This window comes from Notamacropus eugenii, chromosome 2 (genome assembly GCF_028372415.1).
Source record: "Notamacropus eugenii isolate mMacEug1 chromosome 2, mMacEug1.pri_v2, whole genome shotgun sequence".
Classification (NCBI taxonomy): Eukaryota; Metazoa; Chordata; class Mammalia; order Diprotodontia; family Macropodidae; genus Notamacropus; species Notamacropus eugenii.
The window spans coordinates 53,719,444-53,746,309 of NC_092873.1; the positions used below are offsets into that span (position 1 = coordinate 53,719,444).

The 26,866-nt window shown below is 44.5% G+C and overlaps 1 protein-coding gene across 1 annotated transcript in view; it reads left to right on the forward strand.

Annotated features, from left to right (window-relative positions):
- The window catches only part of GPC1 (glypican 1), a 154,091-nt gene that overhangs the window by 60,719 nt on the left and 66,506 nt on the right, over positions 1-26,866 (forward strand). The window contains exon 2 of the mRNA XM_072640332.1: positions 24,989-25,147. Within this exon, the coding sequence (XP_072496433.1) occupies positions 24,989-25,147 (159 nt within the window). The remainder of the gene's footprint in view (positions 1-24,988; positions 25,148-26,866) is intronic.

Here is a 26,866-nt window from a genome sequence, read left to right on the forward strand (position 1 = left end):
AGGTCTTGGGCTCAGGTTTCACCTCATTGGCCTGGGGCAGGACACAAAAAGAGGAAGGCTGCTTCTTTCATGTCAAGTTTACACTGCTGGGAGGGGAAATTCCTCTTCCTGTCTATATTAGGAGGTGTGCGGGTTACTCTAAAGAAATTATGGGATGCTAGACAGGTGACGTCTCCTCCCCTTTCCCTCTACTCTCGGCAGCTTGAGAAATGTGTATCTGTCATTTTTGTGGGAATTACTTTTAATTATTTGTCCTCAGCAGAAACCTGTTGAAAATAATAACAGAGTGGAAAGAGCTGTGGCTTTGGAGTCAAAGGACCTGGATTCGAATTTTACCTCTGATGTGTGTGACCTGTGTGATCTCCTTCCCTCATCTGTAAAAGGAGGGTGTAGGAACAGAGAGCCTCTGAAACCCATTCTGAGTCTATGAGCCTACGATCCTAAGTCATTCACTTTAACCTTGTTTCCTCATTTGTGCAGTGAGAGGACTGGACTGTGAGATGTGTATGGTTTCTTCCAGCTCTAAATCTATGAGCTTTTTTTAATACCTATGTGGCTTTGGCCAAGTCACTGAATCTCCTGGACCTCACTTTCTTCGTCTGTAAAATGAAGGAATTGGACTAGATGGTCTCAGATTCTTTCTAGGTCTAATAGCTGATTTTAGTCTGGGATGGCATCTGCACAAGTAGGGGACAGTCAAGCAGACAAGTAGAGAGTTAGGTAAGAAACAGACAATGAGGATCCCAGGACAGAGGTTAGATCAGGACCCTAGGGCCAGAGTAAACAGGGTGGGGGTGGCCAAGTGTACAGAATTGAGGTCTAAGCAGGCAAATCAAATGGAGTCTGGAGGAATAGGAGAGCCAGGTCAGCATCCTGCGAAGTTTAGGATAGGGTGCCTAGAAATACAGAGATCAAGTTATTTGGGACCAAACCAGCCAAAAAGGGCCGTTGAGAGTCAGCCAGAAAAATATTAGCAGCAGAGTTGTATGCTGGCTGCTAAGAGGATTGACTCTCAGTTGCATGTGGGCCGACGGATGAGGGCTAGTAGGTCCGTGTTGCCAGCCAACCTGAGAAGGCTGTATTGCAGAAAAAGATGACAGGTCATTCTGACTGTAGGTCTTCAATCTGCAACTAGGTGGGAGTCTGGTAGGCAGAGAAAAGGAAGGCAGAGCTGGTGGGAGAGAGCATGCAGCGCCCTTGGAATCAGGAGAACTTAGGTTCAGATCCTTCCTCAGACACATACTAGCTGTGTGATCCTGGATAAATCACTTCCCCTCTCTGTGCCTCAGTTTCTTTAACTAGGGGGTTGCTCAAAGGTCCTTTCCAGCTGTGGCCCCATGACAGTGATGGTTATATGTAAAGGAATAAGAGGAGAAATATAGGACAGTAATTTGGGGGAGCAGATGTCCAGGAAAACAAGCCCCATTGCCCCAGGGAGAACAACAGTGGTCACTGGTCCAAGAAGGGGGATCAGCTGGAGAAGCATTTGCTTCTAACTGCCCCTAGTGAGCTTGTTTAACCACCCTGGTCTCTCTTCTTAAGTGATGTCCTGAAATGGCTGCAAGATGGTATGTGTGAGGCTCATTGGGGCTCTTACTAAAACAGACTTAATCTGGCTCTGAAGGATTTGCCACCCTAGTCTTGGGCATTGAATCAGAGGGGTTAAACCATTGATCTCCTGGATTTCTTCTCATTTCCATGATTCCCACGCCTTCCAGGGCTCTGGAGATCAGACCCTGGAGGGTGCCTGCTTCCTAATCTGATCTGAGAGTCAGTGTTGGCATGATTTCTTAGCAAATCTGTGGCTGGGGCTTTGGAAGCCTCCTCACGATGCTCTGCCCCTGCCTCTTCTCCTCCCCAGGGCATCGGAGAAAATGGACTCCAGGGAGAATGCTCTGGAAAGGGTTACCTTTGGAGGGGCTGGCAGTGCCAAGGAGCAGATTAACCAGCTCCGCGTGATGCAAACTCCCGTCTGTTTTTCAAGATGGAGCTTGTTAAGTTGGGTCAGTTTCACAATTCAGTTCCCAGAACCAGAGCCTCAGGGTTTCCAAGGCAGTGAGAAGACGGAGGAGGCCATGGAGACTTCGGGCTTGTTTTGTCTTCTGCCTAGATGTTTAACACTGTTTTCACCAGTGTTAGCTAAGTGGGGACTGGCAGAGGGATTCCTCACCTGATGTTTGTGGTTCCATAATCCATCTGGATTTCCTGTGGGAGTCTGCAGGGGAGAGAGCCCCTGTGAGCTCAGGGCACTAGTTCTCAGGCCACCTCTGCAAGTTCCTTAGCCACCCAGCACTTTAGTTTCCTCATCTGTGAAAGGAGGAAGCATAAGATCATTAGGGACCCCAAGGGCTTTCTATTCAACACTCCTAATTTACAGATGAGGAAACTGAGCCCCACTGTGGTAGGCTCATAGACTTAGGAGCTGGAAGGGATCTCAAGGCCACCCTAATCCAAACCCCTCAGTTTTACTAGTAAGGTCATTGAGACCTTACTAGTAAGGTCAGATAGCTATTAAGTAGCAGAATCATTGTCTGAACTGGGTCTTCCTGATTCCAAGTCCAGTTGACTATCCATGTGGATCATGTGAATTAAAAAAACAGATGAACTTAGAGGAGAAGAATTGTAGAGCTTACTTTACCTTTCTCTGAAGATGGTACCATTCATCTCCTTCACAGAATGGAAGGATTTATTTTCATTTTTAATATTTTTCTCTCATTACATGTAAAAAACAATTTTTAGCATCTTAAGGTAAATTTTTCAACTCTTTCAATTGAATCTTCCCTGTACATTCTCTCTCTCTCTCTCTTTTTTTTTTTTTTTTTGAGGAACGGAGAGTATCCTGAATCCCTAAAGCAGCAGACAGACCCAGTTTCAAAATATGGCCAAGTCGTGAGGAATATAGGTGGTGGTAATGATCATAATTAACTAGCCAGATGGATTAGTGAAAACTCTAAATTGGAGACTGTTTTAAAGAAAGGCAACTTTATTACATCCTAGTGTAGGATAGACTTTTTTAAAGCACTAGGTCTGAATACAAAGGTCCTGGGTTCAAACTCTAGCTCTGACTTTATTCCCCTGGGTCTTGGTTCCCTCCGTTATAAAACAAGGAGGTTGGATTAGGACCCTCTGAAGTTCCTTCTGACTTTAAATCTATGATCCCGAGATCATAAATTGCTTTACCTCTCTGGGTCTCAGTTTTCTCATCTGTAAAATGGGGAGGTTGGACTCAGTGACCTCTCCAGTCCCTTCCAGCTCTGTAGCTATGCTGGGCTCTAAATTTAAATTACTCTCTGGACCTTTCGATGGGAGTCAACCCACTAGAGTTAATGACTCGGTTCTCATCACTGAGGTCTGTGGCTTCCCATTTATCTTGCCTTTGCAACCCTCAGTGGGGCCCATGATGTTCCAAGTACAGCGAGCTGTCAGCCCCAGCCCAGGCCCTCCATGGAGAGCCTCCGGAAGAGAGAGAATCAAAGGCCAAGTGGCTGGTGATCCATGTGGCTTTTATTCTCTCATGCCTGTTATATATTGGTATTAGAAACCTGAGAGAGAGAGAGAATTTCCCATTTCGTGGGCCAATATCCACGCATGCTGCTCAGGGATTATTTTGAGCTCTCTGGGTACTGTAAGGCCCTGGGATAAACAGAGATTAGTGCTCCTTTCTTCAGGGCACCCCATTTAATAATAATAATCCCACTTCAGACTGCTCTCCCAAGCCCCAGCTAATGCTTCCCTGGGTCCCAGGGGCAACAGGGTGAGCAGAGCTGTGCTGGATAAGAATGAAGGGAATTTAGAAGAAGAGTTGTAGCCCTCAGTCATTTTTCAGGGGAGACTTTTGTTACTGTTTCTTTAATTTTCTTTTCTTTTTGGTCTTCTAGTTTTCTTTTTGACTGTGAAGTTAAACATCAACAAACATGAATGCTCTTTCCTATACAAAAGGAAGAGACCATGAACTCTAAACAGTTTATTTTTAAATATATATTAAATGTAAAGTTCACTTGTGTATGACTCTTTGTGACCTTAGTTAGAGTTTTCTTGGCAAAGATAATGAAGTGATTCACTATTTCCTTCTCCAGCTCCATTTACAGATGAGTAAACTGAGGCAAACAGCGTGAGGTGACTTGCCCAGGGTTACACAGCTAGTAAGCCTCTGAGGCTAGATTTGAACTCAGAAAGATGAGTCTTCCTGACTCCAGGCCCTGAGCCCTAAGTACTATGGCATCACCTAACCGCTATAAATTTTGAGGTAAAGTGCTATGGAGCTGGCCCTGAAACAAGGAAGTTCAGATCCTGCCTCTGACTTCTATTCCTTAGACCAGGCCCTAGCCACTGTGCCACCTGGCTTCTTAAAACCTTCTTCCCCTACAACTTCCAAGTCGTTCATTCTCTCCTTGACACACAAAGACAGAATAATAGTGTTTAGAACTTAAGAGATCTAATCTATACCCCTGATTCTGTAGATAAATGTTCATTGAACTCTGCTGAATTACAGATGAAGAAACTAAAGCACAGAGAGTGAACTGATGAAATGGTCCAGCAGAAAGAGCGCTGGTTCAGGAATCAGAGGATCTGGATTCAAATGCTACCTGTGTGGACTTGGACAAGTGATTTCAACTCTTTGGACTTCAGTTTTCTCATCTGTCAGATGAGCGGGTTGGACTAGATCAGACTTGTCGGGCACACCCCTCAAGTGTTGGGCAAAACTCCCAAGAGTTAGGAACTAGATTAAAATGTAATTGAGAAATGTTTAACTAAATAAATAAAACTGCCACACAACACTGATAGTGCTAATTTGTGGTTTTCTAAGTCAATGTGTGCCTATAGGATCTGTTTCTTTTTGAGTTTGACATCAATGGACTTGATGATTTCAGTTCTAGATCAGGATTGGTGTTATTTGTCCTTAGTTCTCGAAGTAGACCATGACATCAGGAAGGTGATGCCATGACAGGAAAGTGAATTGGATTTAAGTGAGTCAGGGCTGTGCAAAGTCATCAGCCTCACTTTCTCCTCTGGAGCCATCTGGGTGCAGTGGCCAGATACACATCAGGATGCCTGGAGATGGCCCTACACCTGTGGAAGTATGAAATATTCCCCTTCTCTTACTGCCTTTTCTCAGTCTCAACAGGTAATCAGTAATTGTCTGGACAGTCCACAGACCAACCTTTCAGATGTTGACTTAGAGTCTGCCTCAGTGGATCAGAGTATGTCTTGGCTCTCCAAGTGAGAAAGAAGCAGGATCTCTGCTTTGTCCCTTGGATGGGTGGAGATGTCCAGTGCAGCGTGCCTTCTCCAAGGGTTAACTTGGAGTGCCATGTAATTTTCTTTCCTTCTTAAATCACCCTTAACTGCCTGGCCCCTCCAGTGGAAATGCCACAGAGGATTGAGCTTTGGTTTTTGGCTTCAGAATCCTAATTTCCCCCAGAGAAGAGAAGGATGGGGAAGTGTTGGGATGTGTGAGACTGTTAGTCATCATTCAGTAAGCGCTTTATAAATACCTACTGTGCGCCAGGCACTGTGCCATGTTTTGGGGCACATGTGAATGCCCCGGAACCAAATATGAAACTCTCCTTGTCCTCAAAAGACTTGTGGGAAAGACAGTATGTTCTGTACATATTTAAACATATTTAGAATAAATATAGACTGAAGGAAACTGAGGCCCAGAGAGAATTAAATGTCTAAAATAAATATAGGGCAGTTAAATGAAAAGTGGTCAGAGAGGGAGAACATGTGTCAGGTGTTCACTCAGAATGGTATCCAAGATGCTGTCTCTGGAGCAGTCCAGAGAGGGGCTTCTGTTTTTCCTGGGAGAAGGAGGAGGCTTAGAAAATCTGGTTCCTGGATGTGAGAGGTGAAGCCCCCTGCAGGTCACTTGGTGGTTTGCTTTGGAGAGGAGGGGGTCTCTGTGTGCTGGCTAGGGGAGGGAGACCCTTATCCTCTTCCCCCACCTTCCCTGCAGAATCTGGAAAGAGTCCGGAGTTAGTAACCCAGAACTAGGAAAGGGAACTTCCCAAGGTTATTTGAAATGTAGATGAAAGGGTAAATGAGCATTAAACTTGAAATCCTAAGGGTGCTTTCCATCTCTCCTTGCTTTCCCTATAACCTTTGAAACTATAACCTTTGAAACCTGAGACAATGTAGAGCTTTACCTCTGAGGGTTAAGTACCAGTGACACCTGGGGTTTTTGTGCACTCAGAGATGTGGCCTCAGGGGAGAGAAAGGAAGGGAGGAAGGGAGAGAGGAAGAGACAGATAGAGACAGAGAGAGCTCCCCACAGTGGTCAGTGGTCTGATTAGCCACAGTCAGTCACCTTGAAACCTGACTCTAACATAGTGACATCATTTTGGTCCTCTTCGAGTATGAAGGTCAACAAGCCACTGAGGTCTCTGCCCAGGCTGAAGACCAGCATCTCTGACCCGTAGGAGCATCACTCCCTCTCTACCTCACCATCCATGGCTAACTTCCTTTCCTCAAGGACTTTATGTTCTAACGATGGAGATAAAGCATACCTCCCAATCAATCAGTGAATACTTTAGGGAGTACCTACTGTGCGTCAGACATTGTGACAAGCCCTGGGGATACTAAAAAGAAATCCAGGATGGGTCTGAGGGGGCTTTGGGGGCTCTCTGCCTCCTGTGCTGTGTGCAGAACATACACAAAATGAACAATACAAGGCTCCCATGGGTCACTTGAGGGAGTAGCCAGGAAAGGCCACCTGTGCCCAAGGTCCAGTCCTGAGCTTCCCAAGGCTTCTGAGATGCTGCCTGGCCCTTGGTGGCCAATAAGTCTAATGCCATAGATCAGGGCACGGCCCAATGGCAACGTCAGACATCACAGGAGAGTTGGTATGGCATAGAAGAAAGAAGGCGGGACTGGGGGTCAAGGGAGAGCTGGATTTGAACTGGACCTCTGACCCTGGTGGTGGAACCGGGTGATCACGTTCATTGTTTAGCCTCTCTGAGATGCCTGTCTTTCATTGTCTGCAACAGAAGGATAATGTTGCCTGCCCTGAGCTGTTCAGACACTCTAATCAAGTCAACAAGCTTTGTGAAACACCTACCATGTGCCTGCTATGGTGCTGGGTACTAGAGATACAGGAACAAAATAAAAAAGCTTCTGCCCTCAAGCATCTTTCTTCAGGATATAGGATGGGTACACCTCTAAGTCTGTACATGTATGCAAACACATGTACAAATATATACTGCATGCACATGCAAACACTGCCCATGCAAATATGTGTTACCTTATGCTTGTATTACAAATACCTGTGTGTACACGTGTGTTATGAAATATATGCATATGTATTCATATATGGTGTATACAAAATATGCATGCATGCACGTGTGAATATATCTATACATACAAAAGACATGTGCATATGGAATACGTATATATAAACATATACATGCGTGTACAAACTGTACATGTATGTGTATGCATTTGTGAGGTGTGTGTATGTAAGTATACATGTATACAAAGACATGTATCTACAATATACCTGTATAAAGTATACCTATGTGTACAATATACATGTGTATGCAAACTCTACATGTGCATTTATGCATTGTGAGATATGCATGTAAATACACATGTGTATACAAACATACATGTATCTACCATATACCTATATATAAAATATACCTATGTGTATACATATGCCCGTGAGTGTACATTAAAATACCTATGTGTACACATATGTGAAATATACATGTATATATACATCTACCTTATGTAAGCACATTTATGTGACTATGTATTATGTATACATATACACACACTCACAAATATATACACACACACAGCAGTTGGAGAGGAAGAGGGAAAGGCATGAGCCCCTGAAGGAATCAGAGAAGGTTTCCTGTAGAGATGACCACTGAGCTGAATTTTGAATGGATCCCAAGAGGGGAAGGGGAGGAAAAACTGCTTTCCAGATATAAAGGAGAGACCATACAGAGGCTCAGAGATTGGAGCAGAATGACCCTCTAAGAAGAAAGAGAGAAGGCCCAAGTTAACTGGACTTGGGGGAGTACAGAGGGGAGCTGTCAGCAGTGAGCTGAGCAGGTAGGTTGGAGCCAGCCTATGAAGCATTCTTCATTTGTCGCCAAGCCAGGTGACTTGGATGTGACCCTCATGGTGATAGGGAGTTTCTGGTATTTATTGAATAGGGAGGTGGCATGATCAGAGACGCACTTTAGGAAAATTTCTGGGGCATCCAAGATGAGATTGGAGGAGGGAGGCTGGAGGCAGGGAGACCAAGGAGGAGGCTCTTGCAGCTCATGTGTGTGGAAAAGACTTTTGCAAACCACTGAAGCTGTTTAAAGAAAAGAAGTAGCAAAATACACTTTTCTTGGTAGAACCCTTCCAGTGGTCAGAAAGAACCTTTTATGGATCTTTATCCCCTTTCCCACTGGTAGATTTTAGGGGTTATGGTTTCAGACTGACTCTTCCCAGTGATCTCAACTCTCCTTTTCTTCCAGGTTCAAGAAAGTCCTATTTTCCCCATAAACCCCTTGGGCATAACCCTCTCCCAAGTCATTGGGGGGGGGGGGGGAGGGAGGGAGGAGAGAAGAGACCTGGTGGCTCACACAGGGCTCCACTTTGGTACTGCCTATTCCTCTAAATCTCTTTGAAATGGTACCATGAGGCTGGTGTGCTATGGGAGACTAGTCTGTGTGGGAGTTTTATAATAACAGCTAGCACTTGAGTAACTCCGGTCAACCACAGGGGGCACCGTTGGGGAGGTGGTCCAACCTGTTTTGGTTAGACTCTTTGAATAGTGGGAGACCCCTCCCTGCTGCCTGCTCAACCAGCTCTAGACCAGAGTGACTTTGACAAGTGGCCTTGGGGCTTCCAGTCTGTGTGAAAGTAGGACAGCATTTGCCTCGGGGCCACCTGTCTAGATTAGAAGCCAGCCAGCTTCCATCCTGTTCGTGAAAGCTATTGGAAATATTTCACCAAGGACCTTTGTTCCCAGAGCTGTCCTCCTAGGACCGCATTCCTTTTCCCTTGGCCCAGCACTAACAAGATCTGGGGTTTTCTTGGACATCATGCAGTAACTGTCAGTCACCACAGCTTAATTTTTAATATGTCTATCTCCTTCGCAGAATGTATTATATAAGCCATAAGAAAGTGGTGTTTTGCCTTCCTGAAGGCTATGGTTGCTTTCAAAGCCAGGTCATCATTGGACTACCTGATGGGTTTTCTCTGACTCCATTTGATGTTGAATGGTCAGCTGCCTAGCAGGAGTGTGGCACATGGATCTGAGAGGAGCCAACTTACAGTTTCACAATTCATTTTCCAAAAACAAGTAGAGAGTTTGGAAATTAGACACTGTAGTACTGGGATCCAAAGGGAGACTCCACCTCTTTACCGATGAACATAGGTGTGTTTCAGTTGATGCTTTCAAGGAGACAGCAAAAACACCTCCATACTCTCTCCTACAATGTTTTCTGAAGACTCCAACTCTAATGTACAGTGCAGTATTGACTTGGCCACAGTCAATCAATCAACAAGCTGAATGGGGCATTGGGAAGAAAGCTTTGGAGTTGGAGGATCTGGGTTCTGTGACCTTGGGCAAGTCATTTCATGCTACCAAGCCTTAGTTTTTCTCATCTGTAAAATGGACTTTATTTTGTTAGTAATCAGGAGCCATTGGAGATGTTAGAATAGGGGAGTGTCACGATTGATGAAAGGTTTATTTCTGGAAGTTTAATCTCTCAATAGTTATGTCTACTGAAATCCTTCATCACCTTTGTTCATGTGGGTGTGTCCAGAGAATGGGAATTGGGAAGGGAAGAAAGAGGCTAAATGACCTCAAAGATATCTTCTAGTTCCCATTCTGTTTCTCTTGTCACCTTTAAGGGTGGGAAGTTTGGGACAGGGGAAAGACTGGTGACTCTGGAGTCAGAGGAAATAAGTTCCAATCCCACCTCTGATGACTTCTGTCTGTATCACATTAGGCAAGCTGCTCAACCTTCCATTAAGGAGTGAAGGGACCTCAGATCTTCTCGCCCAACCCCTACATTGATGAAAAATTAGTCACTTTGGTGATGTGACCCGGTGTACTAGGTCTGAACACAGATGACTTTCTACCATCGGGACTTGAGTCTCTCTATTTGTGACGGTGAAATTTTGGCCTGTTAGGCTCTACTTGTATGCAAGAAAACTTTTGGATGGAGACCAGACATTAAGAGATTCTTTGAACTTGAAGATGAGACCAGCTCCATGGCTGTGTTAATATACTCAACCATATCAGAAAAAAACAGTGATGGGGTTCAGTTAAAAAAAAAAGTTGTTCCTAGCCATTTTGTTTTGCCTTGGGGGAAGGGCTAGTGTCTAAATCCCCCAGGTCTGTTTTTATCCTCTTGGGTTTGTGTCTGTAGCCTCTGATGGACTTACTACGCACTTACTACGTGTTCACTCTCTGCTTATCTTTGGAGACTTGACCATGAGCCAGAGACACTGCCAACAGCTTTGTTTATTTTTTTACCTTTATGTTACATCCCTTTATCTTTAAAATTCCATTGCCAGCCTTTGGCTCTCCAGATTGTTATGAGTTTGGAGGTAGTTCTGTCCCCTGCCAGTGAATCAGCCAGTGTGGGTGACAGAGCTCACTAGTTGCTTTATAATTTTCTTGCTGTCTGGAGAGCAGGGACTTTCTCCTTCCTACCCCTCCTCCCCTTTTTCCTATCTCCACCCTCTTTCCCCTCTCCCCCAATTTCAACTTGGCTATTCTTTGAAGGTTATGTCCCAGAGTGAACAGGTGGCCTTCCCCTAAAATAGAACCCATTCCTCCTCCTCCAACACCTTCTCCCCACATCCCCACCCCGATTTTCCTGGTTTCCACTGCGCATCTAAGTTTCCATAAGTGTGTGCAGAAACTAAGTTGTTTATTTGATCTCTCTGGCTCCCTCTGTGTGTCTCTCTGCCTTTCTGTTTCTCTGTCTCTTTCTCTCTCTCACTCACTGTCTCTCTCTCTCTCTTTCTCCCTCCTTCCCTCCTTCTCTCTCTCCCTCCCTTTCTCCTTTTCTCTCTCCTGAATGCCAGGGAGACATTTTAGCCAGGGAAACTCTATAGAGCATAGATATGTCACCAGACATAAATGACTCCGATTTCTTGCCAAATTAAGTATTTATCAAAAGACGTGATGTACATAAAATATTTTGCAAGCTAGTAGAATAAGAAATTCTTGAGAGTAGAGACTGGTTCATCTTTGTTCCCAGTTCCTAGTGCACAGTAGGCGAATGAATTAAAGTACTATTTAAATTTCAGCCCTTACTATTATCTTCTCATTATTTGATGAAGTTCAGATAGATATTGTCCTGGGACAAGTTCACGTAATGTTATTATTCCTTAATATTTAATAGTCTGTGAACTACAGAAGAGTTGGATAAAATAATTAGATTGTATAGTTAGCTCAATCAACAAATGTGTACCAAGGACCATTTTTGCGGAAGGCACCAATCTTGCTTGGGATACAAAAAGAAAGACAGACAAGCTCGACTCTGGGGGCCTCCAGGCCCACTAAAAGCATCCTCTGTACAACTCCAGAGGCAGTCCGAATAATGAAAATGAGCTGTACCTCACCCTGTTCCCTCATAATTTTGATCTCCACCAGCTTTCCGTATTTTTTTTACAAGTTTTGTGTTTGATGTGCTTTAGAGCTTATGTGTAATTGGGATGGTAACATCTATTAAAAAGGCTGTTCTTGAATTTTTAGAGATCAGTGTAGTAGCCAGATGGTTGGGGCTACAGTGCAGTCTGATATGGTCTGGTACCAGCATAACTGATTGGTTGAATTCTTAAGAATAGTTTGAGGTTTGTATTTTCTCCTTCACAGAATGCATTATATAAGCCATAAGAAAGTGGTGTTTTGCCTTCCTGAAGGCCATGGTTGCTTTCAAAGCCAGGTCATCATTGGACTACCTGATGGGTTTTCTCTGACTCCGTTTGATGTTGTGGATTTGTCTTCTGTTTAGGAATGACAAGCCTTCGATGTATATATGATTCTAGCCCTCAGGTTGTCTCTTGCTAAATATTCAGTAGGTGCTAAACTTTCACACTTTGTCCTATTGTGTGGTAAAATGTCTACCATTTTCCTGCCATAATAATCAATAAGTCTGGGCTCCCCTGATCCTGAATTACCATTAAATCCCCCTCTTTTTGTAGACAAATGTGCATGACTGACATCTGGTCAATGCCTCTTTATTCCCATATTTGGGCCTAAATACATATGGATGTCCCTCTTGGAGAGCCTTTGGATTCCATTTTTGTTGTTAAGTCGCTTCAGTCATATCCGACACTTCGTGACCCCATTTGAGGTTTTCTTGGCAAAAATACTGGAATGTTTGCCATTTCCTTCTTGCCCTGGATGAAGAGTCAAGAAAGTAGGTTCAAATCTCTGCTTTATCACCTACTGGCTACATAATTATGGACACGTCATTTAAATCTTCTGGGTCTCCATTGCTTTAGCTGGAAGAAAAGGGCAAACATTCCAGCATTTTTGCCAGGAAAATCTCAAATGGAGTCAGGAAGAGTTGGATGTGACTGAAACAATTGAACAGCAGTAGTAAAAGTCATGAAGGGATTGCTTGAGTGCCCCTTCCTCTTGGAAGTCTTTATGGAATCATAAGTCTAGACTAGACACCATCTAGTCTAACCTCCTCATCTTACTGATAAGGAAAAGTCATTGTCTGAGATCACATAGGAAGTAAGAGAGGGAGAGGCAGGATTTGAACTCCTGTCCTCTGACTCTAGAAGGAATAAGCTTTCCAAGGTACCACAGTTCAGAGCAGTGGAATGGGTGACCTCAGAGGGAGCAGGTTTCCACTCTATGGAGGTCTTCCCTAGGAGGCTGGATGGATGCAGATTGAGGATGTTAGAGAAGAGATTTTTGGTCAGTTTTAGGTTGGATTAGATGCCCGCTGTTGTTTCTCCCTGCTCGGAGAGTCGGTGAAAAAGCAAAGTGAGGATTTGAACCCAGATCTTCTGACTCCAAATTCAGTGTTCTCTTTACTAAACCCATGATACTTCATTTTATAAAGGAGAAGTAGAAAGGGCTCCCTATCGAGTGGTGAAAACCGGGTCCTGGAGAAGGACAGTACTTTGTCCTAGATCACCTAGTGATTCAGTGGCCCTAATAAAAGGAGCCTGGGAAGGAGCCAGGCTTAGGAGTCACAGGACCTGGGTTCAAATCTTGCCTCAGATACTTCCTAACCCTATGGCCTTGGGCAAGTCAAGTAGCCTTTCTGTAACTTCCTCCATAAAATGAAGGGGATAGATTGTAGATGTAGCATCCTAGAAACTTTCTACTTGTATGACTTTAGACAAGTCACTAAAAAAAAGCCCTCTATGTGCCTCAGTTTACCCATCAGTAAAATGATTGGATTAGATGGCCCCTTTCCAACTCCAGATGTGTGGTCTGATGAACTCGGTCAGCTACCAAGGGTGGTCCCAATGGTGGGAGGGTTGAAGCCTTGGAATGGGTGACACTTTCAAGGAAAGGTGCCCATGAGTCACCTTCATGACGAAATGAAGCATGACAGGTGTTACAAAAAAACCTACTTAGGTTTATAATTAATGCAGGCCCTCCTTAGGGAAGCAGTATTTTTATTCTGGTTGCTAAAAAGGTTCTCAGCACTCCTGGGCTCTTGGGTGAAGCAGACACATTATCACCCTGGACTCACTGTTAATTTTTGCTACACAAACTGTGTTTGCTGATAAGGGCTTCTGGAATGGGACCAGGCTTTTTACTGTGGGAAAGGGAACCCCTACTTTCCATCAGGGCTCAGTTCAAATGACATTTCCTTTAGGAAGCCAAGCCTGTCCTCATCCCCCATTTCTTAGTGTGTTGTCTACACATTTTGTTGTTGTTCAGTCGTTTCAGACTCTCTGTGAGCCCATTTGGGGTTTTCTTGCCACAGTGGAGTAGTTCACCCTTTCCTTCTCCAGGTCATTTGACAGATGAAGAAAGTGAAGCAAACAGGGTGAAGTGACTTGGCCAGGGTCACACGGCTAGTAGGTGTCGGGTCAGACTTGAACTTAGGGAAATGAGTCTTCCTAAATCCAGGCCCAGCATTCTATGCACTGCACCTCACAGCTCTGTCTACACACACACACACACACACACACACACACACACACACACCCATTGACATTTTTTGTAGACGTGTCTTTTGGCCTGAACATCTACCTTCAAAGATAGGATTCCTCTCCCAGAGCAAAAGACTTGAAAAAAAGGATCCCTTGGAAATATTTGTGGCCTCACACACTCTATCATCACTCTTTTCTTCCAAAGAGACATTTCTGCACATGATCTAGTCAGGGAAGGCCACCCTGATGTGGTATTTCTGGAATCCCAGTACCAGAAAAGTGCAGTGAGCTGAAAGTCCCACAGAACCTGAGAATGTCACAATTACACTTTAGGGTAATTACACACAGAGGTTCATAAACCTAGGGACCTCAGAGACCGCATAGCCCAACCTCCTTTTTTAGAAATGAGGAAACCGAGCCACCAAGAGGCCATAGGGTCACTGAGCTAGAGCAGGAAGGGAGCTGACCATCCTTGCCCCTTGTTTTATAGCCAAGAAAACTGAGGCCCAGAGAAATCAAATCACTTGCTCTCTTACCACCCAGAGAGTAAGCTGCTGAGGTAAGGGATGAATTCTGGCCCTTTGCAAGCCCAGTGCTCCTTCTACTGAGCCATACTGTCTCATTTTTCCCACCCAAAGGACACTCAAAGGCTCTTTGGGGTACTGATGGAAATATCTGGACAGGAAGTTTTTACAGTGATCTCAGGAGTCCAGCAAGAAGGCTTATTTGAACAGGGAGGAAAGCAGAGGAGGCCTCAGTGGATGCTCACTGGTAGCTTAATCCCTGGTCAACAAACATTTCCATCGAACAGTTCAGCAAACATTTATTGTGTGACTATTATGTGTAAAGCATTGTGTTGGAGGCTAGGGGACAAAAAATGTCTATCAGTTATAGAGCCTGTGCTGAAAAATTTTCCAAAAGGAAGTCTCTGCACCAACAAAATCATAGGTTAGGACAAAATTAGCTAGATGCATGTATGCATGCATGCATGTACGTTTTATGTGTGTTCAGTCATTTTTAGGTCATGTCCAATTCTCTATGATCTCATTTGGGAATTTCTTGACAAAGATGTTGGAATGGTTTGCCATTTCCTTCCCCAGCTCATTTTCCTGTTGAAGAAACTGAGGCAAATCGGGTAAAGTGACTTGCCCAGGGTTATACAACTAGTAAGTATCTGAGGTCAGATTTGAACTTGGGAAGATGAGTCTTCCTCACTCCAGGCCAGGCACTCTACCTACTGAGCCACCTAGCTGTGTATACATACATACACACGCATACACACACACACACACACGCACACACGCATGCATGCACAAAAACAACATGGCCCAGTGGGTGGAGGGCCCCTGTCTCTGACTCATTATTTCCCTTGAGATTTTTGACAATTTGTTCTTCCAGGGAAATTGTTATTTTTTTCTAGCTCCATAAAATAATCTGTTGGTAGTTTGATGAATAAGCAAATTGATTTAGGTAAGGTTGTCATTTTCATTATATTGGCTCAGCCCACCCATTTTCTCTTTGACATATAGTAGCTGTGTGAGCATGAGGTAATCTTTTAATCTCTTATTGGCCCTAAGTTAAGTCTCTACCAGTATATATAGATTGAAGGCCTGTCTGCATTTATGGAGGGATTTTCCATATTGAAAGTTCCAAACCTAGCTTTAGACCAAAACCGTGTGTGTGTGTGTGTGTGTGTGTGTGTGTGTGTGTGTGTGTGTGTGTGTTGCAAGTGCTCACATTTTTAATCCATTGAAATTTAAATTCAAGAGGTACAGACAGAAGGCAATTCCTTCAATAAAAGTAATACATTGAACATAACGGTGTAGCTCTTTAGTCAAAAAGCCATGGGTTCAAATCCTACCTCTAATGATTCCTACCTGTGTGGGATGAGTTATTTAACCTCTAGATATTGGAGTAACATCCCTTATGCTTCAAAGGCAGTGGGTGCTTAATGAATGTTTATTGAACCTGATTGAATTAAGTATCCTGAGGGTCCTGGAGGAGGGAAAGTTTCCAGTTAATCAACAAGCATTTATTAAGCTCCTACTATGTACCCACTCAGTTCAGGGATAGAAAACTAAGGAGAAAAGGAACCCAAACCCTAGAATATTTGCTTGTGTATCCAATTTATAAGGACTGGGAGGTGGCTGAATAAAGAATGTCTGATTCATTCAAGACCCCTCTAGTTAGGGTCAGAGATGGATGTTGTGGGTGGCTTCTGTCATGCAGAATCCATATGGAAAATAATTACCAGTCAATTCTTTAACATTCAGAAACCCCACCACTCAGGAGCAGAATTAGCCTGTTATTAGGGACCAAAATAGTGTTGTTATTCTGTAGGACACTCCCACACATCCCAGCTTTGCTCCAAAATCAGAAACAACTCTCATTAGTCCCCAGTCAGACCCACTTCTCCACATGTTCCTGTCTAGGCTGATCATAGTGGTTGGGGGAAGGGATTTTGTTTCTTTCTGGTCTATGGGGTTTGTGGAGGAGTTGCACACTAGAACACAGATGGCTCAAAACCACAGCATTGGACTTGGAACCAGGAAGACTTGGGTCCAAGTCTCAACTCAGGCACTAGCTGGGTGGCCACAGACAAGTCACTTTACTTCTCTGAGGCTCAGTTTCCTCATCTGCAAAATGAGGAGGGTGGATTAGCTGACCTCCAAGTTCCCTTCCATCTTTAAATCTACAATTCCAGATTAGTTTGAATCTCCAACTCATAGTAATGTTCTTACTAAGAGGTCAAACTGAGTGACCCTAGGAGCAGGTCCTAGAACATCAGAACTGGAAGGAGCCTTTGAGGTTAACTAATTTAACTCCTTTAATTTTATTTTGTATGTGTCAAATTGCCATTTTACTGATACCTTTTGTTTTTATATCACAGTCATTTTGAAATGTTCCCCTCTCCAGGCTGCCCACTCAGGGAGCCTTCCTTATGATAAACAGCTGATCAAAGCCATCAGCGCTAGTGGTCAGACCTGACAACAGATGCAGCATTCTGTGCCCATGATCCCTGCCTCTCAAGGAAAGGTGGGACAGACCCTTCATTTTAGAAGACAGGAAACTGAGGCTGAGAAAGGACGGGGCAAGCTCACACAGCAAATTAACAGGCATTATCAATGCTTGTTGATTGATTGGCTTTTCTGCCCCTCTTCCTTTTCCCTCTTGGACTCCCTCCTGCTCCTTTCTATAAAAACTTGCCTTCAGATCCTTCAACAATCCAGATGGCTGATGTCTGTGTCAGTGGCTGGGATACCTTCTAATGGGCTTACTCTGGGGATATGTTGGCCCATTCAGGTTTTAAGAAAGAGGGAACATAGCTCCCTCCCATAGGAAACTTGCCTAGTTCTAATTTATTGATACGAAAATAAAGGATACAGTGAGGAAATATGCCAGCCTGTGACTCAGAAGGCTGGCATTCCTTTTGTCCTGGCTTTGGGGGAATGACTGGGCATGTGATACTGAATCAGGACGTGGACAGCTCTACCAGGGCTGCAGGCTAACCTGAATAGCCCTGGGGCGGATACTCCTTTTATAGTGTGAAATAAACGTAAGAGATATACCAGTCTCAAGTAAGAACCCAGCCACCTCCATACAGGGAACCCAGGAATGCACCTTGGGTTAGAGCAGGGTGCTTGTTCCTCAGTGTATCAATTTAGGGGTTCCTCGGTCACCTTGGCTGCTTCTGACTCTGGGTCAGTGATAACATTTAACATCAACAACAATAATGGCAAATAATAGCAGTAGCTAGAATGTGTGTGTGTGCGTGTGTGTGCGTGTGTGTGTGCGTGTGTGTGTGTGCGTGTGTGTGCGTGTGTAGTACATTAAGGTTTGCATAGATCTTTACAAATATCATCTCATTGGATCCTTACAACACTGGGAACAAAATGTTGCTATTATCCCCATTATACAGATGAAGAAACTAAGGAAGACAGATTTTAAGTGACTGTTTTGGAAGTCACAAAGCTAATAGATGTCTGTGGCTGGGTTTGAACTCAGACCCTCCTGACTCTATTTACTTTTCCACCTAGTTTCCTCTCCATCTGAAAGAAGAATCAAGGCCAGTCAGTTTGCCTCATAGGGAATTGATATTCTAGGAGGAATCAAAATCTTTAGCTTCAAAATCTAAACCTTAGATTTGCCAACCTCAGTAGGGTCATCCCAGGGTTCCTGAAATCTCGCTGGGTAGGCAGCTGCCTGTTCTGCCGGCAGGAAATGCCTGCGTTCTATAAGCATTTATGTATTCCTTCTATGTTCCAGGCACTCTGCTAAGTACCTTGTAACTGTTATTTCATTAAATCCTCATAAGAATCCCAGAAAGTAGGTGCCATTACTATACCTATTTTATGGAAGAGGAAACTAAGGCAAACAGATAAAGTGACTTGCTCAGGGTCACATAGCTAGGAAGTATCTGAGGCTGGAATTGAATTCAAGTCTTTCTTCCTGAGTCTGGGCTCTCTGTTCTATCCACTGTGCCACCAGCTGCCTCCTAAGCCATTCTTTGGGATTAGGAGCTGCAAAGCAGGTGCCCGTCCTCAGTGATACAGGGCGATTCTTCATGTGGAGCTCCTCATACTGATCAAACCAAAAGTCCAGTCCAAAGAGAAAAAGAAGAATAGTGGAAAATGTGTTAAAATGGTGCAGATTTCACTCATTAGCCCACAGGGATGTTTGCTTTGTTTTTACAGAACATCTGTTCAGGAAGATATTTTCCTTCTTTCAGGTTGGAATCCCAGTGAGCTGTAAAGGAAGGACTGAATTTAGTCTCTCCCACCAGAGCTAATGAGTCTTTCTCTCTAGTTCTGTGGCCACCGGGTGAGAAATTAAGGGTCTGAATTTTCCAAGGATGTTGAGAGACTGGCCACAAAAGCCAGGGCTCCCCCTCCCTTTACAGGTGGGGAAACTGAGACACAGAGGGGTTAGTTATATGGTTCTTGGTCAAATCCCATAACCCTTACTGCCTATGGGACCTTGGGGATGTCTCTTTCTATCTCTAAATCTAAGCTTATCTGTAAAAGAAGGGAATGGATTCAACATTCCAAGTCTAAGTCAATGATCCTGTTAGCTGTCATTTTACAGATGTCAGGGTAAGTGCTTTACCCAAGCTTCCACAGGAAGTTATACTCTGGTTTGGAAATATATCATGGAAAACTGCACAAAATATTCTAGACATGATCTGGTCAGTGCAGAGTGCCATGGAATGATCCCTTCCTGTGGTCTGGAATCTTGGCCTTTGGGACCACCTAATCCACATTATCACCACCATCATCTTGTGGTCCACTATAAACCCCAGATTTTTTTTTTACAGTGATTGCTGTTAAGCTAGTCTTTCTGCACCCTGTTCCTTCCATCCTGTACTTACAGGAAGGGTTTTCTTATTCAAAGTACAAGGTATTACCAGTTTTTGTGTTTAGGAAGAATTTCATATCTTAGGTCTTCTCCTTTGGAGAAGCTATTTGGTTTTTTTACCTAACTGGGCAGAGATAGCCTCCCTCCTCCCCCATGTCCCAGAGCTCTGTTATTTGTTTAAATGAATATTGATTAATTTGCAAATTGTCTTCTGCTTATGCAAATAGTGGATTTCCTAGTAAGTCCCTTTGGGTCCTAACATTTGTTTTGGCTTTTGTGGTTGTTACTGTTTTTAATCTCCAACTCCAGAAGAATGACAAACTGTTCTTCCACCTGCCCTTTACTGTCCCACCTCCGTGACTCTGACCCTCCCGTGTCTGATGCCTGCAATTTCTGCCTGCCTGTACCCAGTGATTGTTTCAATGAATGAATGATTCTGAATTGATCGGTATCCATCACAACAAACCCAGGAAGGTAGACAGTACATGTACTATTATCCCATTTCACAGGTGAGAGGATTTGGGAGTCCAGAGAGATGACAAAGACCATGTTTACACAAGGTCTCAGATTCCCAACCCAGGGAGAATCATTCTATTATACCACCGGCTAGGGGGTTGAGAGATTTCTTTTGCCTTCTACTTTTCATCCAGATGTTCAGCCCACTCTTGGTCATAGCCAAGTCCCTGATTATCTGTGGTATGAGGCACTAGTGTGAACTCGTTAACTTCTTGTCCTGGCCAGGCCCCAGATAGGGACATGTTTGCAGTCAGCACGACAGGGAACCTGATTTCTTCTCACCATAGCAATGCCTCATCACATGCCAAAGCTCTGACAACCACTTCATTTCTCTGGGCCTCAGTTTTCTCGTCCATAAAATGGTGCAGTCGGACTAGGTTGTCCCCTTCAGCTTTAACCTATGACTCTGTGGTCCTTGGTATAGGTAGAATCACATAGGATTGTAGATTTTAAAGCTGGAGACCCCTTAAGGACCTTCTAAGTCTACCTCCTTCATTTTACAGGTGAGGAAACTGAGGCCAGGGAGGTCGTAGACTCATAGATCTAGAGCCAGAAGGAACCTTAGAGGTTTTCTAGTATTATCTGTGCTGAAGTCTTACCCTTCTCCCTCTCCCTCCCCCTTCCCCTTTCTCCCTCTCCTTCCCTCTTTCTCCTTCCCCTTTCCCCCTTTTATCACTCCCCTCTTTCTTCTTCTCCTCTCCTCCTCTACCACCCTTCCTTGCTGTGGTCTCAGAATTGCCCCCAGGAAGCATCCTTCAGGATGAATGTGTCTTTGGGGGCTTCCCCTCCATCAGGGCATCTCCGTGGGTCTGAGTGGAATTAACCGGATCAGAATAGCTTCCCCGGCTGCCAATCTTTTGTTTCTCTTTACATTTTCATCATGTTTTACTATTAAAATAACTATCATTCCTCCATTCAGAGCTGCTTCTGCCAAGTTATGGCCTGAAATGCTTCTTTATGGCTCTGTTGTAAGGGTATGAGAGCTAATGATGGAAATACTGACTAAGCCTGCATGCTGGCCCCACTCATTACATGTTCCCTGGCTGACTACTGCCTTGCTTTTGATACTACTTGACAACCAGGGGCTGTTGGGGAGTGGGGAAGTGAATCTCACTTGTGGTTTGGACCTTTGGGTTTGAATGTTGGTGGCCCGTGGGATGGCCAGCTGGAGGCCAACATGCAGACCTCTGTAATTAGCCTGCCCATCGGTTAGGTGGTTCCTTTGCCCAGGGTATAAATAGGAGACACGTGGCAGGTCGGTCATCGCTGATCCCTCCATGAGCAGCTGCTCATGAGTGGGTGTGTGGTGGCCAGCCTGGGAGGGCTGGGGAGAAGAACCAGAGATGGGGATGGGGTCTGGGCTGACTTGGCCCCTACTCCAACCCTGGTAGGGGGCTTGATGCCTCTTAGGCCTGAGTTTAGACACCCCCTCACAGTGTTCTTGGGGCAGGAATAATACCTGGTCCTTTTTTTTCCTTAAAATTTTTTTTGCATTAAATGATAAAGTCAAATTAATATTTTATATCAGCACTATTAAGTGTACAAGTAAAACATCTAAAGAGACAGCATGGTACAGGAGAATGAGAACTAGATTTAGAATCAAGAAATTCAGGCTCCCAGGCCCCTTCTCTTGCTGTGTCTGTCACCTTGCAAGTCAGAGGCCTAGGGTCTGAATCCCACTATGGACAAGTTACTTTACTTCCATGGGCCTCAGTTTCCCCAACTGTCAAATAACAGAGTGAAACCAGATGATCTGTGAAGCCCCTTCTAGGTCCTGGATTAGAGAAAGCTCTGAATGCTAGGCTGAGTTTGAATTCCTTCCTATAGGCAGTATGGCAGTTATAGACAACATGGAAGGTTTTTGAGCAGGGAGATAACGTCATTTAACTGGTCTGCCCATCCCCAACATCTCGTCTCCAATCGCCAATTTGCCCTTCACTCAGCAGCCAAAATAACCTCCTGAGATAGTCAGTAAGCATTCATTAATGCTTACCCTTTGTTAAGGCCCAGGATACAAAGATGGGGACATGGTCCCTGTCCCTGCAGGGCTCACATTCAAAGGGGAGAGAGAGCATGTCAATGACAATAAGACAGTGAGAAAGGAAGGACATCTGAGAGCCCAGGATTCTTCAGTCTCTTTATGTCACGTACTTCTTGGGTGATTTGGTGAAGTCTGAGCACCCCATCTCAGAAAAATGTGAAATGCCCCAAATAAAATGAGTTTACAAAGGAAATGAATTACTTGTAAGTACAATTATCAAACTATTTTTCAAAACAAATCCGCAGATCCCAAGGTAATAATCTTTGCCTTAAAGGAAAAGCACTGGAAGGGACAGAGAGAGAATAGCTTTGTTGAATGAAATTAAATTGACCAAATTTATAATCTGTAACTTAGGTTATAGACTAGTGAGACTGGAAGCAAGGAGACCAGTTAGGAAGATGAAGGCAGCAGTCCAAGGTGGGTTGATGAGGACCTGAAGACTGGCATCGATGTGAGTGAGGACCAACAAGGGGACAGGTGGGAAAGTTGATGCAGGTGGGTTTAACTGGGTGGGCCAGTATACAGGAAAGAAAGCAGAAAGAAGGAGAAACTCGGGTGCCCAGAAGGATGGTGGCATCACAAACAAAAAGAAAATTTGGAAAAGAAACAAAAGACTTTGCCAGGAAAGACAATGAGTTCCATTGTCCAGGTTTTGAGTAAGACATGCTGTCGGAAATTGTGAATAAAAATCAAAGCCCAGCAGTTCACTGGAGATGTAGGTCTGACACTCAGGGATGAGATGAGGGCTGTAAAATCTGTAAAATGGGCAACTGGGATACATAGCCTTCAAGATCTTTCCACCTCCAGTTTTTATCACCCTGTTTTCCTCAGATGTGAGAGTCATCTGCAGAGAGGTGATAATTGAACCCATGGGAGACAATGAAATCACCGGGAGAGTAAATGTGAAGGAAGAGGGCTGGGACAGAGCCTACCCTCCCCACAAGTCCAAGGTCCCCGGAGGGAGCTCACTGGCTCCAAACCCTCCCTAATGATGTCACTGATCCCTGGCCCACTAGGGTTGGCAAATTTTGGGCCCATGGTTCATGTCACCCTTGGAGGAAGCATCAAGAAATTAGGTGGGTTCATGGCTATGTAAGGTGGTCAGTCACCTAAAGAGTCCTCTGGAGGAGGGTCTGTAGCAGCAGTCTCTCAACAGTTACCTGGGGGTTTCTGTTGCCTTTCTAGCAGGAGCACCCCAGGCCTTCCAGTATAGCCATCCTCTGCTTGGCCAAGGTGGGTGACATTCATATTGAAGGACCAGTTCAAAGAGTTTTAATTCCTTGTCAAAACAGCAACATCCTGTCCTGGTCCAAGGTGTCCATATATATGAACACCAACTTCTGCCTCAAGTGCCATAAAGTGCCAAGAGTACAGAAAATGTAGTTTTCAAGGAAAAAAATCTGAGAAATGTCACAGTCTAACAATGTGAACTGGTGCAAAGATTGGCATTAAGCAGCCCTTCCTGCCACTGTCAATGCTTTGGAGCTGATAGGGACCTTAAAGCATAGCTAATCCAGTCCTCAAATTTTACACTGGAAGAAGCTGAGTCCCAGAGAAGTAGTAATTTGCCAAGGTTGTATAGCTAGAATCAGCGCTTGGATTCAATCCCAAATCTGCTGTCTCTAAGTCTAGTATGCTTACTTCTTAATTAGGCTTAACTTCTCCTGGCCTCAGTTTCACCATGTGCAAAAGAAAGGTCTTAGGTGAGAGGATCTCAAAGGTTCCAACATCTAGAATTTTATCTATTTCTGTCAAGCCATGGTAACCTGTCAATTGATCCCTCCCCTACATTTTGGATGTTCCAGACCAATATCTAGGATGAGAAGCCCTTGTTCCCTGGACAGGTTTGGGACACAATACCCCATTCTGAACTCTACATGTATATCATCTTCCTTTTCTCTTTGTTGTTACAATCCCTCTCCTAGACTCCAACTCGAGGCAATTATAAGACTTAGGTGGGAGGGGAATTTACTCAACACGAATAGATGTATGAGGAAATTTGGGATTTGGATCTCAAAGGTTGTTAGTATTCTAGGCCAAATTAAAACCTTGGGATACCCATACCCACTACTTTCCTCTCTATTTGGCAGTCAAAGGTCTCTTTAATCAGGTCTTTTAATACCTTCTAGTCTTCTTACACATTATTCTTAATTTACTCTATGGTTCAACCATAGTGACCTACTTGTTTCCCACCCATGACCCTCCATGTCCTGTCCCTGTACCTTCTTTGCACTAACTGTCCCCACCATGCCTAGAACACATTGTCTCCTTACCCTTACCTCCAACACTCAGCCTCCCCGGCTTCCTTCAGTCTCAGTTCAAGTACCACCTTCTAGGATTTTCAGATTAGAGTCTTGTAGCTCTAGAAGGGACTTTAGGGACCACCAAGTCCACCCTCTTCTTTTGCTGATGAGGAAGAACTGAGGCTAAAAGGACCTTCCCTGATCCCCAGCTCCTAGCGCCTCCTTCCCAAAACTACTTTGTAGTTTTGTGTATACTTATATGGGTATATATTCTGTTCACCATTAGAATAGAAATTCCTTGAGGTCAAGGACTATGTTGTGTCTGTCTCTAGTACCTACCACACAGAGTAGACTCCTGTAAATGTTTGTGGATTGGTTGATTCTTCTGTTCACCTTTGAGACATCATGTCCTGGGTACTTGTGTTATCTATCTCCTAGCAGCCTCTTCTTCTACCCTCCTGCATCCGTTGGCTGTCCTCTGGGACCTTAGACTCTTAGGGTATGGCCTCCACAGTCCAGTACCCCTCAACCCCTCCCTTCCAGAATGTTCCCTCCCTGCAGCCCTTTTCCCCATCCCATCTCCAGCTCCCACTTGGGGTGAGGCCTCCCTACCCCCCCAGTCACTCCTGTGCTGATCCTTGTTGATGAGCAGTCAGAGAATTGTTCACAGATTCTCTCAGCCACTGCCCCCTGGGCCCTCCAACCATTCAGCTGCCCTGCTCACCTCTGTTTTCCGTTTTTCCAGGTGAGCACCTGAGGATCTGCCCACAGGGCTACACCTGCTGCACCAGTGAGATGGAGGAGAATTTTGCCAACCGGAGTCGCAGCGAGTTGGAGGGAGCCCTCAGGGAGACCAGCCGCTCAATGCAGGTGATGCTCAGCACTCAACTCCGTAACTTTGACGGTAAGTGACCATAGCTAACACACCTTTGGGGAGCTGAAGCCACTGTTACCCAACCAATGGAACCCAGCCGGAGGCTCCTTCCGGGGGTTCCCACAGAGCCACCTGTGTCCAGGTCCTCCTAGAACTGGATATGCATGGAACATTGGAGATTGGTTGGTACAAGAATTACTGGATAGTTTCCCATTCTGAAAATGCGTCACACAAAAGAACAAATATCTAGTAACAGAATCTAAACTCACGGAATCTTCCATCCAATGATAGAAGATCTAATGAGCTAGGAGACAGTGCAGGGCTGTGCTGAATTCCTCATTGCTTTGGCTGAGGGCTGGGGACTGGGGCAGGGCAGATCTAATGAGACCGTAACAGGTAGAGAGAGGGAATGACAAAGGCCATTCCCTACTCTCCCTCCAGGTAAAGTTGACTCTAGTTTAGTGACAGGTCATGGTAAAGGCTATGTCCCTGATTATTGTGACGAGTTAGAGTATGATACTGGAGAAAGAGCATTAGATCCAGATTCAAATACCTCTTCTTCCATTTCCCTGGGTGACCCTGAGCTTGTCTGGGCCTCAGTTTCCTCATCTGTACAATGAGGGAATTAGACCAGATGATTTAGACCATTCCATTGGGGGATGGAATCCTAAAATGTTACCCTACCCCCAGTTCCACTTTACCCGCCAGTAGTGATTACAGAGAGGTGGTAACGTGGACCCATTCTATTTTCAAATCATTTCACATGGCGATCTCAGCATGGTGATAGTTGTCCTGTTAGGATACGTTGATCAAAACAACAGAGAGTGATACAAAGCTACTATAAATTCAGCAAGGCTTTTAACTGAATTTATGTTTTATTAATCGTAGCAGCATCTACATATGTTTGATAAATAGGAATCCATGTGTGCGGGAGACATTCTTTATTCATCCTTGGACCTTTACTTATTTATCATACTAAGTCATTTAATGAGATAGCTGGGGCTGTTTGGCAGCTTTCAGAAATTAGACATCTGGATCTTCGGGGGCCCCAAGCAAATAGCTTATCCCTTCTTCTGTCCCCTTCAGACACCCCAGGTATCTGCATCTCATGGGTTGAAGACTGCCATGTTAGGACTTTCAGAGGAGCCTTGCACATTTCTAAGGAAAGATCACAGAACTCACAACTGCAGAACCCAAGTCTAAATCTCAAGTCACTTTCATTCCCTGGCTTGTAGTTTCCTCTTCTATAAATGAAGGGGTTGGGCTAGAGGGCCCCTAAAACCCCTTCCAGCCTTGGATCGATGGTCCTCTATATAGTACAGATTGGACTTAATGACTTCTGAGTTCCCTTAAAGCTCTAGATCTCTGATCCTATGAACTTAAGCTTTCTGGGCCTCCATTTTCTCCACTATAAGACTGTTGGATTAGATGACCTTTGAGGTCCCTTCCAGCTGGAAATCAGTGGTGCTATAATCTGTGAATAGGGATGGATCTCTAGTCTAGGAGGTTCTGTACTGTTCTAGCATTTGATGTCCTTACAACCTGACAGCACAGTGTTTCCAATCAATAAGCATTAATTAAGCACCTACTCTGCACCAGGCACTGTTACACACAGTGGGCTAACAACTTTGATTGGTCTCATGTGAAGGCAGAGAAACTGAGTGAGTTACTCTCTTGGGTCGTGTGGAAGATAAATGTCTGGGGCCAGGGTAGGCTCACTCAAAAACAAAAGCAAATCATCCAGTCTTG